Source organism: Charadrius vociferus, unplaced genomic scaffold (assembly GCF_000708025.1).
Source record: "Charadrius vociferus isolate BGI_N301 unplaced genomic scaffold, ASM70802v2 scaffold621, whole genome shotgun sequence".
Lineage (NCBI taxonomy): Eukaryota > Metazoa > Chordata > Aves > Charadriiformes > Charadriidae > Charadrius > Charadrius vociferus.
In genome coordinates this window covers 937,089-951,799 of record NW_009646926.1, presented here as the reverse complement: position 1 = coordinate 951,799, position 14,711 = coordinate 937,089, and the positions used below count along the sequence as shown (strand labels likewise).

The 14,711-nt window shown below is 49.4% G+C and overlaps 1 protein-coding gene across 1 annotated transcript in view; it reads left to right on the top strand.

Annotated features, from left to right (window-relative positions):
• The window catches only part of CSNK2A2 (casein kinase 2, alpha prime polypeptide), a 25,834-nt gene that overhangs the window by 796 nt on the left and 10,327 nt on the right, over window positions 1-14,711 (top strand). The window contains exons 2-4 of the mRNA XM_009894509.1: window positions 145-256; window positions 11,237-11,338; window positions 12,184-12,234. Of these exons, the coding sequence (XP_009892811.1) occupies window positions 145-256; window positions 11,237-11,338; window positions 12,184-12,234 (265 nt within the window). The remainder of the gene's footprint in view (window positions 1-144; window positions 257-11,236; window positions 11,339-12,183; window positions 12,235-14,711) is intronic.

Here is a 14,711-nt window from a genome sequence, read left to right as displayed (position 1 = left end):
GGGCGTCCCCGGGGGGCTGTGGGCGGCTGAGGGGGGGACCCACTCCCAGCACCCCTCATCCCCGGCCTGCTGCCCTGTCAGTTATCCTGCTTCTCCCCCCCAACCCCTTCTCCTCCTCCTCCTCTCTCCCCTTGGTGCCCGCAGCAATCAGGACGACTACCAGCTGGTTCGCAAGCTTGGGCGAGGGAAGTACAGTGAGGTCTTCGAGGCCATCAACATCACCAACAACGAGAGGGTCGTGGTGAAGATCCTCAAGGTGAGTGTCCGGTTGATGGTGTTAGGGGCTTGCGGTGGCTGGAAGTGAGGGGGAGCGGAGCCAGGTTGGCAGGGCCAAAGGGCTGTTGGATCTCCTCCTTCGCCCCAAAAGTATTGTTTTTTTGTAAAGGACTTTGGGACGGTGGTTTTGGAAATAGATGTGGTATCCCACGTGCTGTAGCAGTGTTTTGGTGTCTCCACCCCTCCTGTCCAGCATAGCTCTGGGCTGAGAGCTGCTCTGGAGGAGGAGAGCGGGGAGCGCTCGCGTTTGAACAGGGTTGCATGTGCTGCCTGTGTTTGATAAATTGTATCTGGCAATGACTGTCTGAAACAGCCCAGGGACTGCCATGTCAGTGGGAACGTGAAGCCTGGAGGGGTGAATCCTTCTGTTAGCCTCTAGACGGCTGGCATGTGGCCTTTTCAGAGCCAGGCTGTGGAATACTCGGTACTCAAAAAAAGCAGGCAAAAATTTTATATTCAGTCTTTTAGAGGATCTGACACGAGAAAGAACTTCACCACAGACAGGCAAAAACCACCATGGAAACTTGATAAGACTGATAGAGGCTGGCTGAAGTTTGTTGGTGACCTGTGTTCTGGTGTGTTGGCCCTAGTGGCATCGGGCTGTGGGGACATTTGTGCAGCAGTAACAGGTTGTTGTCTGGGGTGTGGGTTAGCCGCTGCAGGGCACGCCTTACCGTGTTTGGCGCTGAAGCAGCAGGCTTACAGCAAACTGTGGTAACTGTCCTAGCAGCAATCTGTGTTGGTGATCTAGGGGTAGAAAGGGGCATTAAAAAAAACAGAAATGAAAAAGTTAAGAGTTGAGGTGGTTTGGGTTTGGGTTTGGCTGACACTTGTGGCTGTCACTTGTTGGACCAGCAACACATGTCACTTGTTCCCCAAGAGCACGTGGGAGCCGGTGTCTGACTATGGGTGTTCTAAGAATTTGGGCACATGTTGATCCGTAGCGTGCAGGGGGGTCTGAGCTTAACCTGCCCTTGCGACCACTGAAACTAATGTCTGCCTGGGACACATGTCTCTCTGCAGGGCTGTAGCCTTAAGGCATTTGCTCGATCCACTCAGATAGTGTGGCTAGTTGTCTCTGCTGATATCCTCTGCTTCCTTGGGATCTTCCTTGGCTTTCCAGAGAACTTGTCAGGGTTTGTCTGGCACTGCTCCTAGGCAAGGTGTGATCTCCTGTCTGCCTCTGGGAGGAGGTATGCACGCCCCTGCTTTGGCTGCGGTCAAGGTGGTGGCCAGGTGAGCTGTTTGGGAGAGCCCCTGTGGCTGAGCCTGACGTCAGGGCAGAGTGGTGAGGCTCACGTGTCCTCGCTGAGCTGAGCACCTCTGGCACACTGTTTGTGCCTCCCCCTCCTTTGGGTGCTTTTATGTGGTTTTGGGGTTTTGGGTGGTTTTTGTTGTTGTTGTTTTGGTTGTTTTTGTTTTTTTTTTAAGTAGGGGCAGCTGGGAGTTTCTGCTCTGAGACAGTAGTCAAAGATAGCCAGTGCAGAGCTGCGTTTTACGGCAAGATGGCTTGTGGCTAGGCTGGGGACACTGTGCACTTCTCCATGCTGCTCTGCAGCTCCTGGTTGTCTCTTCAGGACTGCTGTGGTTTGTTGAGACCCTACATCTTGTCCCATGTAGAAAGGCACCACAAGGCTGAGAAGAGACTGCAGGGAAAGTCGTCAGAAGTCTTCCTCCTTGCCTCTTCCCAGCCTAAAGAGCCTCCCCTGGAGCAATGCTCCTCTCCCTGTGGCAGCCGAACTCTGTCATGTCTAAGGGAGCCTGTCAGCGTTGGACTGTGAGTCAGCTGGCAAGAGTCCTCTGAGGGCGGCTGGGTGCTCCTTCTCCTTGGGGCGTGAATGTGTTGCCTTAATGCCTTGAGAGCACAGGACTGGATTGTCCCAGATTTGAAGTGGATGGTGTTGCCACCAGTTCCCCTGGCTAACCCCACTTGTCAGACGGCATTCCTGCGTGTGAGCAAGGAAAAACAGAAAGTCCAGATAAATAAAGATGAACTTTCTTCTCCATGGAAAGTGGGTCAGTGAAAAGTGAGTTTGAGCATGGCGTTGTGTATGTTATGAAAACCTGTGAAGTGTGGCAATAACATCACTCTGATCTGTGGAAAGTGCCTCTGGTTTCCTGTAGCTAGACTTAAACTTAATTGCGAATGTAATTGCATGTACCTACAGTGGAGCCTTAGCAAAGAGGCTGGGTCTCTCTGTTCCTGCTAATTCAGGCTGGATCCTATGAGGTGGGAAATGCAACCCAAAGCCTTCAAGTTTTTATGTGGCTGTCAGGGTGGGACAAAGGGGAAGACTGTTGCTGGGCGATGGATGTGGCTGTTCAGCACAGTTGCTCCGTCCTCTTGAAGGGCTTTTTGAGAGGACAATTTATATGATGTGTTAAAAGTGATTTTTAGCAAGAGTCACTGTTTTAGTATCTGCGCCTCAAGGGAGGTGACTGGTGTCTCTTCCCATCCTTGCTTTTTGAAGCAGCTTATCCTTGCTGAGCTACGGTTAGCATGTACCAAGTACTTCCCCTGCCTTTTTTCTCCCTTTTGTTGATGTTGTGCTACCTGAATGTCTTGTACCTTTCTCCAGAGAGGTCAGGAAATTTATCACCCCTTCTCTGATGCAGAACTGAGCCACAGAGATTTCCTGTGTGACTTTGGGCAAGTCCCTTAGCCTCAACAAAGCTGAGACTAGAGCATAGGTCCTAGTGTAGTGCTTTGTGAAGAGATAACTGCTCTTCCTCTTCTGGTGGTCACTTGCCTTGTTTGTTTAAGTGCCCTGTGAAGACTTTAGCATTGGACTAGGCCAGGGAGCTAATGGCTGTGATTGGTATCACAGTGCCCCAGGCCTTTTGGGTTTGCATAAAGCAAGATGCCCCATTTTCCTGGCCAGTACCCAGCATTGCCTTTCTGTTCTGCTACCCCAAGTGTAGGACCAGGCATAATCCTGCAGGAAAATGGGATGTGCTCATGCCACTAGTTGTGGTCATAACATCTGTCAGCAAAGGAGTAGAATTAAGGTCATGCAGTTGACTATAACATTACCATTTCCTGGGTCAACTGCCTTTCTTTGCAAGTATGATGCTTTTAATGTCAATTTTTCCAGGAAAATTCTGCAACCCTTTTAAATAAAGGCAGACGAAGCAAGCAGGTTGCTTCTCACTCCACTGCAGCAAGACATCAGGACACGCCGTGTAGGGCAGTGTGTGCAAAGCAGCAAAGGCAGGAGCCCTCATTTGCCACACAAGACATCCCATGCCAAGCGTCCCCCAAAAGTTTTTATCTTGAAGCAAAGCAGAGGGCAACTCCCCACCATTTCAACCTGTTCAGGGAGGAAAGTTTCAGGGGAAAAAAAAAATCTTTGTAGGTAGTGGGGGACTCTGCAACGTACTGACCTTCCTATCCCTTAGGGGTAGTAGGGCATGGAGTTAGCCAGCAGCTGTGCTCCTGCAGAGCCTCCTGTACCAGCCAGGGACTTGTGGGCTTTTTGATCTGGCTGGCCTCGGTACGGCTGCAGGCATGCTTCCTGCATGTGTAGGAGAGAGCCAAGCCAAGAAGAGGGAACATGTGAACGTGTCCTGTACGTGCTTTTGTGTCTTGCTTAAGTTTGATGTGATGGTTTGGCTCCCAGGATGAGGTCTAACATTCCTTGGTGCCTACAAAGGGAGTTTAAGACATGGTGGTTCCAGTGAGTCGCATGTGGTCTACATCCAATGCAGGTATCTAAAGCACAGCTTTGCTCTTTTGCATCTAACCACATAGATATAGATTTTTGATGGACCGCTGATGTCCATCTGCGACCTTTGGGCTGTCTCTTTGATGAACTTCTCATTTTGCTTTTCTGCTAATGCAGCTCCAAAGCATCTGCCAGTCTCCTCCTGTGCCTTAAAAGTGAATCCTCCACTCTGGGGTAACAGTGTTCCGGGGGATGTGAAGAGCATTGCAAGTTGCCGCTCTAATAGCCAAAGTTAAACTTTCTGCATTGCTTGTAACTTTTGTGGGTTGTTCTTTGTGGCGTGCATGCTACTGTTAAAATTACCTATAGTGATGGCTGTTGGTGAGCTTCAGCTTTGTTCACAGCCCATTCTCTTGTACCCATTGCTGCCACCTGAGCATCCGCTTAGTACGGAGATTACAGCATCCATATTGTCAGCTCTGTGCAGGAGTCCTTCTGCTTTCCTGATGCACGTATGCATTTATGTACACTCTACTTGCCCGTGAAGCGCTGAACCCATCACATAAAGAGACTGTTTTGTCTCCCTGTATGGTTGCTATCTGCATAGGCACAACACGCAGGAGGAGGTTAGGGGAAGAATGCAGTTACAAGGAGAGGGACCAGTGAAATGGAGGCTCTGCAGCGGTGATGAAATAGCCTCTTTCTCCTTTGGTGGCTTTTGTCCCTCTGTGCTGAGTCCATGAGCTGGAACTTTCAACCATGTACGTGGTTTCACAAGTGCATTCTTGTTTGGTTGGTTTTCTTTTTCCCCTGTTCCCCCTTCTGGGCTGTGTGAACCCTCCAGAACTGCTGTTCATACTGGGCACTGCTGCAAGGTCCTTCCACTGTTGAACTCAAATTACTGCTCTCGTAGCTATAGAGCCATTTGGGGGAGGTAGCCCTGTGGGTCTGGTAAATTTTCTTCTGTCCCTGAAAGCTTTAGAGCCTGCATCCATCAGCATGTCCTAGATGGGGGCTGAAATGACTCCCGTGCTGGTGTGCAGAAGGGTTTTCACAGGGAAATAGGATTGGATGATGTTGGCCCCTCAGGCTGGAACTTTTGATTGCATCGGTGACCTTCCACCAAAGCCGTTCAATGCCTGCTTGTGGTAGCTAGCTGTGTTCCTGGCTCCTCCTGTGTTTGCATGCACTGAATCAGCTCTCCCTGGCCCACTTCCTCCTCTGGCAGTCTTGAAATGAGCCCTTTTGCAAGAGAACCGGGTACACAGCTCTTCTCTTTTAAACACCAGTTGCCCACACTGAGCTTGGCACAGTTAGCTGCTGGAGTCCAGCCTTGTTTGGAACTGAGACCAACTGAGACGGTACCGGGTGTCTCGCAGAGGCCTGGAGATGCAGCTGATCACTCTTGTGGTGGTATTCTAGCACCCAGGAACTGGTGAGCTGCAAAGCTGCGGCTCCTGCAAGGAGGAGGGTGAGTTAATGGCACTATGTCTGTCAGCAGTGGCCCAGGGCAGAGCCTGAGCGAAGGATTCTCATCCGTTGTCATGGTGGTGGTGGGGATCGGCGGTTGATCCTTGCACATCTCCCTTTGAGTTGGCTGCAGAAGTCTTGATGCATCGTGGGCAGTCCTGAAGCCCCCTGAGGGCTGGTTTGGGATGTGCTATAAGGGGAGAAAAGACATTCTGAAGGGAAGAACGGCACTGCCCTCAAAACATTGGTATATTCTACAGAATTAAATAAAAAAGCCAAAGTGTTTTAGTAGTTTCAGGGTAGGGGTTTTCTTTCCCCTCTCTTCAAAAATTCAAGAGCAGCTTGGGAAAGTTTGAATTCCCATAATGGAAGTTGTAAGATGCAAACAACTGACAGAATAGTAACACAAGTGGGCTCCTTGATTTTCGTAGCTCTTTTGAATATGATTATTTGGTTTCCGAGCTGATGTCTGGCAAAACAAGCACTGCTGCTCTGAAGCCAATTTTCCAATTGGCGTCGCGCTTTATAGGCAGATTATTGTGATCCTTTCGATAATACTTGCTAGAGACCAATGAGCTCCTAGTGCCATCTTTTCAATATTTAAAGCCTGTCATAAGGATGCTGCATGAGCCTTTTGCTGGTCCTGGACACTGTGCGTTGAGGTTTCCCTGCTCATTCACTGGAAGCATCATGGTGTTTCCAGGCTATTCAGGTTTGGTGAGCAAAGAATAGATCTCTTTCTTTATGGGATGGTGAAATAAATGACTGTAGTTTCTTGTGATTTTGTATCTTTTGACTGCTAAACCTTCTCCTGTGCTGCGCTAACCCCAGTTCTTTTTTCAGAGCACCTGCTGGGCAAAACCCAGCACCTTCTGTGACTCCTTCAGAGTAGCACACGTGCTTCTTGGCTGACAGCGTGTGTGCACTGCCTGCTTTTGGCTAATATAAAATTATTTTTATGCTTTGGATTTAACTCGTATTTCACTTTCCTTCCTGGTCACTACCTTTCTTTCTCAGTGTGGAAATGCGCAGAGAACTTTGGGTAACAAATTTCTTTTCTCTCTTTACTTGAATTCAAGCCATGGTTCCCCAGGTTGTTGGGGAAGGCTGGAACTGAAGCTTCTGACAGAAGAGTGTAGTCCCTTTGCTTTAGAAACCAAGCAAAAAAAGGTGATTAACCAGGCAGCTATTTATTTGTTTGAGACAGGAAGTGATGGTTGCAGCCTTGTATTTAAAGGTTTATTTTAGCAAACAATGTTAATTCTCCCAGCTGGTGTTTGCTGCAGCTGGACTCCTTCCCTGCTTACAAGTTTACATGATCTCATGGAAAATGACCCAGGATCTGATCTCTCAGTCACAGAGAGATGTTTTCTTCTGCATCTACCTGACTGCAAAGCAACTACTTAGCCCGTGCCATTTCTCGCCTCTGCAGAGGCATGGCATCGTGTGATGCTCCCCAATTTGGAATAGTGCAGGCCACTGTCGCTGCCTTTTCTGCCTGACTTCCAAGTGGATTGAAGCACCCTTTGGGCTAGTAGGGTGGGAAACCTGCAGACAAGGGTGGCTGGCTGGGGACAGTCGAGTGAGAACTGCCTGGTACAGTAGAAACCAGCCTCCTGTGGCTGGAGGTCACCTTTTCCCTCTTCTCTGGGTGCTCAGCGTAGTGGACAGCCAGGAGCTGCATGTTTTGTCTCCACCGTCTACAGCCACCTCGCTTCCAGTTTGCCTGAGGAAGGAAGCAATTTCCTGGGAAACTGGAAAACTGGCTTGCGCGAGACAAGTCGTGTTGTTCTAAGGGTACTGCTGCAGTTGAAGTAATTAAACTGTTCCCAATGTAGACATGGTTAAACTGAGACATGTCTTTTAGCCTGGTTTCCTATGGAAACGAGCCTTATGCAATCCTACTGTCTGTCAGCCTTTTTCCCCCTCCCTCCCCACCCCCCCCCAGTAGTTTTTGCAATGGTTGGCCAATTTCAACCAAATGCGACAGAAGTCTCCAAGCTGTCAAGTTTCTATGGATTTCATGGAAATAGGTGTTTCCATAGAGCAGAGGGACTCTGTTGGAGCCTGTCTCAGAGGGAAAGGCTGCAGTGAGGGTTTTACTCACTGGTCACTGGAGAATCCCAGCATGGAGGAAAGCTTTGAAATGCCTCTGCTGTGGGAACAGATGGAGTTGGAAGTCTGCACCTGTATAAAATGTTGTCTTGCAAACACAGGCGGATCAAACTTGGGAGGAGTTAATTTTCCCTGGGTGCCTGCTCTGTTCCTCCGCTGGGAAGCCACCTTGCGGGGCAGGGGGACTGAGCCGTGTAGGAAACACAACCTGAGATGCTGCTGTTCATAGCCTGGTTTAATAAAATAGCCTTAAATGAGTACTGTTAAAATACTCTGGCAGCAAGGACTAGTGTTTTAGAAGCTATCCCTGCTGGGAGAGGCAGATGGTTGGAGGCCATAATAGGTTGTTAGTTCATATTTAATCCATGTGTGTTTGGAGTCAACATCCTTGGAGAGATGGATCGAGTGACTCTCAGAGATGGTTGTAGCAAGCCAGAGTTAATCCTGGTGCTTGGAGGATATACTGCTGATTGCTTGTGGTTTTGAGAGTATTGGGGTCTGGAGACCAGAGGGATGTCAGCATTTTCTCTGGTTGTGCATGGTTAGCTCCAATGCAGTACTGGCTGTGCGCTGGAGTGGTTTGCACTGAGGTGTTTGACTTGCCAGATGTAAGAGCTTGGACTTGGAATCAGTTACTGGGCAAAATCTGAGCCCCAGTGGTGTGCTTTTGGATAGCAAACAGTGTTGGCAGTTGTAGCTGGAGCAATGGCTTGCTACAGCGTGTGAGTAGGAGGTGGCATGTGGCTGGATAGGCTGGTACAGTGAAAGCTGTGCAGGGTGGAGGCCAGTGGTCACTACTGTTTTCTCCTGCAAATCTGAAATGGGGAAATCCTCCATTCCCCTGCGTTGCTCTCTGAGGAAACTTCCAGCAATAGCTTTTCCTCTGACGACATTACTTCAGCCTGTGGCATTTCTCCCTGCCTCATCCCTGTTTACATAGTGGTGGAAAACCCTGTCCTTACCGCTGGCCGCAGGCAGGAAGAGTGCTCTGGTGGTGCACTGCTCACCACCCTGCAATGAGCAGGGCTTCACGTACTCCCACCCTGCCCAGAGGCCTGCAGGGCCTTTGCCCTGGCCCACAGCTGACCTGGAGGTGGCGTAGCCGTGTGCAGACAGCCTGGCCTGAGCTCTCTTCTGCTGCGGCTTAGCAGAAAACATGAAGCAGCGAGTGGTGCTTAACTCCCCCTCTTGCTGAGACAGCATTCACTGGAGTGCCTTCCCTTGGTGATATTGGACACGCTGCTGTTGGTGATTACCTGCAGGCATTGCATTAAAAGAAGACTGACTTTCTGTTCTCCTTTTTTCCAAAAATCACTGATTCTGTCTGCTTGTGTCTTTTAATAAGTGTGTTGTGGATAGGGGTAGATTTCTGGTGGAGATCATGCCGGGCATCATTTTCCCATCCTGAAAAAGGTAGAGCCTTGTGGAAGTGACTGGAAGACAAGATCTTCTGCCCAGTGAGGTGATGGTTGCTATGGAAGGAGCAATAGAGATCTCAAAGGGACATCCTCCCCTACCTAGCTGATGCAAAACACCCTTGAAATAACTACAGTACCAAGGAAAGGGTATTTCAAAGTGGCCTTTGAGTCCTCTTGGATGTGTACGGGCACTGTTTCAACTCCTGATCAGGTGCAAGTGTCACAGCAGAGAGGCTGTGATGCAAGCCTGGCAGTAGCCAGGCCGTTCAGCGAGCGCCTTCAGGATGGCAGTGGCTCAGCTCCCACTTTGAAGTTCCTTGGAAAACATCTTGTGTGTGCATCTGCCTCTCTGGATGAACAAAGTAACCAAATTACATCCTCTAATTCCATCTTGGCCTTCTGGTAAGATCAGTGCATGTGGGCGACGCAAGGGTGGTGTCTGTCCCCATGCTGACATAAATGAAATTAGTCCCTAATGAAGCATCTTCCTCTCAGGTTCAGAAATGTAGCCCTCACTTCTGCTGGTTTCCATCCCCCTGCTCTGGCGCCTTCTCCCTGTCTGTCCAACCTCCCACTGGTTCCAGCCATGTCTGGGTACAGCCCTGGGGCTGTTGGTCATCCCCTCCCCAGCGAATCCTGCCCCGTGTTGCTCCAGCTCTGGCTGACAGCTGCAGTGGCCTTGCTGCCGTTTTCCACAGCGGCTTTATGAGGTGCCGACGCTCCCTGTGCTGGTATCGGTGTTATTTTTGGCACTTTGCTTCGGGCTGAGATCTCATCTTTTGGCTTGAAAGCCTAGCTCCTGCCTTTTAACTTGGAAGAGGAGAAGGACAGGATTTGAATCTGAAGGTTTCAGCCACCTGAAGAGCCTAGAAAGACAGCATATTTTATCACTTATATAAATGGCATATTTTCCCGCTATATAAAAAGCTTCTGTTCCTTCTCCCGTCTGCTCATTCATTCCTGCAAAGGGTCTGAAACCAGGGATTGCCTTGGATTCGCCTGTAATGGGAGTGTGAGCTTGACCCATTAGCACTCTGCAGCCATCATCAAAGTGGAAGCCTGTGGTAGAGGAGAGATGGCGAGTGTGAGCTGTTGAGCTCTTGGGGCTCCTTGTCTTTCATGTAGACATCTGATAATGTGTGTCACTTTGGTAAGGTGCCTCATACCTCTTTGCCGTTCTTCATCCCTCCCCTCCTCACACTCCAGACTTTGTGACTGATGGTGAACGTTTTAGAAAGCTAAATGTTTGGAGAGGAGTGTTTTCATCAGCAAACCTCGCAGACAGGGCAAGGGCTTTACCAGTCCCTGCAAGATGTCTCTGCAATGGTACCCATGGTGCAGGAGGGGATGTTCCAGCTCTGCAGTGAAGGCCTGCTAGACTCAGTGACTCGCAACGGGTGATGCCCACACCAGTCATTAGCTCATTAAAAAAGTCTCACCTCTTAGCTGCTCTAAGCTGTCTTTCCTTTCAAGCAGGCAGAGAGCTAGAGTTGTCCTGGGAGTGGATGAGTTACAGAAATGGTCGTTCCTTTGCATTGAAGTGAACCACTGGATCAGCAGAGAATGAAAGCTAACCCAACCTCTGAGCCCTTGCCTTGGGAGCAGCTGTTCTTTATCACTCTCTGCAGGGTGATGTCCAAAGAAAAGCTTACTTTGCAAAGGGAGTTCCTGGGACTACGAAGATTCAAGGAGTCATCCAAAACTGTTTAAAATGTCTGTAGGCTTTAAAAATAATCACGATATAGGGATGCGATGGCACATTGTGCAGTTAGGTTTGTGGTCTTGAGGTGATTGTGAAAGACGCATGCACATAATTAGATGTAGCAGTGTCTGAGCTTACTAGAAATCTTGGTGTTGGAGACTCTCAGGTTGTTGTTTGATTGGATTAAAGTACTCTTGGGAAATGGGTTGGGACAAGGAGTAAAAAAACTGGTTTGTGCTGGTAAAAAGAGTCTGAGATATGAGATCCCCCATGCTTGTCCTAAATGCATAATGTAGGAGTGTGCTGAGATTTCCACATAACAGTCCAAGGAACTTTTAACCACAGGTACTGGAGTCACAGTTATGCTTGCCTGGAGTGGTTTGATTTTTCCCCTGATGAGAGGAAAGCTTTCACTGAAATCCTAGTTTGTGCAAGGTGTCTTGTCTCCTCTTTGAAGCTAAAAATGCTCCCTTGTAAGGGTGGGAACAGAGAGAGGAGGGGAGGAGATGGGATCCAATCAATATTGGTGGCAGAAATCAGTGTTAATTTCTGAAAGGACTCTCACTTCTAATTTCTTTTGTCTATTTAAGCCAGTGAAGAAAAAGAAGATAAAACGCGAGGTTAAGATTCTGGAGAATCTACGTGGTGGCACCAACATCATTAATCTGATTGACACTGTCAAGGATCCAGTGGTAGGTGCCCGTGTGTTGCAGTGTGTATGGTGGGCTTGCCTCCCTTCTGGCTGCAGGTGTGGGGCAGGCACTGCCGCGTGACTTCTGCTCTCAGCTCAAGTTAGGGGCTGCCTGCGCCTTCATGCCAGCCAGGGGCAAGCAGTGTCCAGCTCATTAGTGTCTCCTGAGGTGGGTTGGTTTGGATGGGCTCATGCTCCCCAGACTCCTTTACACCCCTTCTGTGACTTTCCCATGGCTGATGTGAGTTTTGTAGCCCTACAAATTTCCTCTAAGAAAGCAGAGCTTGTAGCCTTTCAGCTCCTGCCTGGCAGAACATAAGTATCTGCCAGGGCAATTGGATATTGAGCACTTTTCATCCTTCTGGTTGCTGTCCTACCCAGTGACCAGAGGTTGTATCCTTTGTCTGCATTGCCATAATTACCCCATTCCTGGGAAGTTTTCTCTGACTGGCAGCTGGCTGGGGTCTGTGACTCCTGGCCCCCTGGCAGCCACGGAGAGAAAACGACACTGCTGTAGCATTGGCAGTCCTGGCTGACCTTCCTCCTGTGATGGGCTGCAAGGCCTTAGCCCCTGGTGACACCTTTTGCCTTGCCCAGTGCTGCCTCTGCTCCGTGGCATGGGGAGGAGCAGCACTGGCCAAAATGGTTCATGCTTACTGCATGGGGGTTAAAGCGGAGCTTGCCTCTGCCTGCTGTGGGATCAGGGCTGCGTTTCTCTCGCTGTCCTGCTCCCTCCCCACTCTCTGCAGTGAGGGTTAGGCAGGAAGCAAAAGCTTTCTTGGGTCTCTTGAAGCAAAGAAAGGTCAAGAGGGTGTTTTAAACCATGACTGTCTCTCTCTCTTGCAGTCAAAGACCCCTGCTCTGGTGTTTGAGTACATCAATAACACAGATTTTAAGGTGAGTCTGCCTGAGTGTGGAAGGGGGAGGCTTCCCATTTCTGTTAAGAGTGCTGTGATCGTGGTTGTTAGATACTACTTGAGAGCTGTGGGGGGAGTTTGGGGCTTTCACTTGTGTTGGCTTCACCTTCCTTTTCCCCTGTAAATCAGAAACCTGTAAATGGGCTCTAGACGAGAAGGAATAAAAAGCTTGTGGGCTGAATCTCCTCCCAGCTTTGAGAGGAGTAAATTCAACAGGTTAGATATTCTTACTCCCCTCTCATTTAGTAATTTCTGCTGTGCCGAAGTTAATCCCTGTGCTGCGATGCTCTATTTACAGCAGTGCAGTTGATGGAGCAGGTGACACCCATTTATGCTGGAATCCTTCAGACCTGGGGCCTGTGGGGTGGCAGAGGCTGGAGAGCATGGTGTCCCACTGCTGGTGGGCCTGGTAGCGGGGAGCGAGCCATCTTGAATACATCTTAAGAGCCTTTCTGCTTGCCTGAGGCTGCAGGGTATTCCCTGGCTCTTCTGATTTCTGGGGAGCCCCAAGTGGTATTACTCTTTCCTGAAACAGGGGTCCTTCTGTCTGTGTGCAGCTACAACTGTCTGTGCTACTGAGACGCTGCTGGCTAGCAGCAGCAACCTGATACAGAAAAGGGGTATATAACTAGCAACCACACCTATTTTAATGGTCTCTCTGCTTCCCCCATGTGAATCTTTACCCTAAGTCATTATTAAGTCAGTGGTGGAGAATTAATTGGGCAGTTGCCATTCAAAAGCCAGTAGTCGTCCCCTCCTGCATTGTTCAGACATCTCTTCGTTCCATGTTATGGGCTGGTGCTTTTTTTTCTTCCTGTGTGTGCCAGACCTTTGTGTAGGCGCACACCTTGTGGGATGCAGCTTCAGCAGATACATCGAATACCCCAAGAAGGACCCTGGGTTGTTGTTGGTGGAAAGGAGGCAGCTTGTCAGCTGGTCCACGGACCATCTCACCTGTGGCCCTGCACTCTGGGAGGCAGCACATGGGTTTTTTCTGTCCCTCTGGGGTTGGTCTGGCGAGCTGAATCCTTCCGTGTGGGACCCTGCACATAGCCAGAGCTGCAGCCGTGCTGGTGGTGGTAGTCTCAGTGCTATTTAATCTCACGTAGAGACTTACTGCAGAGGCTAGAATAATAGTAACTTGCAGCAGCGTCTGCCCTGACAGCTCTGGGCAGGAGATGAGTGTTGTCTTCATCAAGTAAACAGCCGTGAGTGCTACGTGGTGACCTTTAGGGGCTAATTAAAGCAGGCTTTGTTTGTCTGGGCTTCATCGACATCAGCTGGGCTGTTCCAGTGCTGCATTATATGTTGGGAACCGTGCCCCTGTGCTTCTCCTGGTAACCCAGGGACTCTTCATAAGGCTGATCCTGGAAGTTTTTAACTTTCTATTTAGAGAATTTTTTTTTATTTATTTATTTTTATTTTTAATATATGGCTTGAGATAAAATAGGTTGCTAGGGCAGCAGCGCACCTTGCTGAGGATCACTTTGTCTCCTAGTCAAAATGTGATTCCACCACGCTGTCGTGTCCTTAGGGGAAAAAAATATCATCAAAGCTATCACCCAGTAACTGAAATATGTTCACAGAGTGGAGCATTAAGTAGTGACTTGAGGCCGGTGGCCAACAGGGACTCTTAACTGAAAAAGGCAGGGCTTGGAGCACATGGTAGGTCAGCTATCCCAGCCATGCTGAGAGCTGTCACAGTCACTGCTGCAGCCGGTAAGGCAATATTGATCAGGCCACAGCAGAAGTAACAGTGCTCAGCTCTGGTTGTTGCATTAGAAACAATGGTATGAGTTTGCAGCAGATGATTTCTAGGCTCCGAGGAGAAAGCCTGCGTCCTCGAGGAAGTCCAGATTCACAGCTGTACAAGTCCGAGACAGAAAGTAGTGTTGCTTTTGATGCAGATTGGTACAGGGCAGGAATAACTTGTCTTGTGAATGCAAGCGTATCCCCCAGGGCATGCAGTGTGGCAGTTCGTGTTCAGAGCTTATTTGTGACCTGAATTTCACTAGCTGTGTATGGGGCATGTGGGTTATTTGAGCTCCACTCCCACTCCTGTGAGCTCTGCTGCCTATTTGGGTAGGTTCTTAGGGCTGCAGCTAACTGGCAGATTACAGAGCTGCTGCTGATCGCAAGTGCCTGTGGATATCTCCTATACAGAGGCTCCTAAGCTGCCTCTTCCCTTGCTCTGAAGTGTCCTTGCCAAGCAGAAAGTGTTGAGAGTAGATGAGACCACTTGTGTTGGAGGTCTTGGCTTGCCCTATGCATGAAGCAGCTAGAGAGCACCCAGTCAGTGTCCCTTCTGCTCCACAGTCCTGATCTCCCCAGGCAGCCAAATTCTGATGGAGTTAAGTGCCACAGGAGCTAATTCTGGTGGCAGGAAGCTCTTCTCTTTGCTTGGAAGTGGCTGCTGATGATCTGCTCATCTCTGCATTGACTTCTGGATTCAGCAGG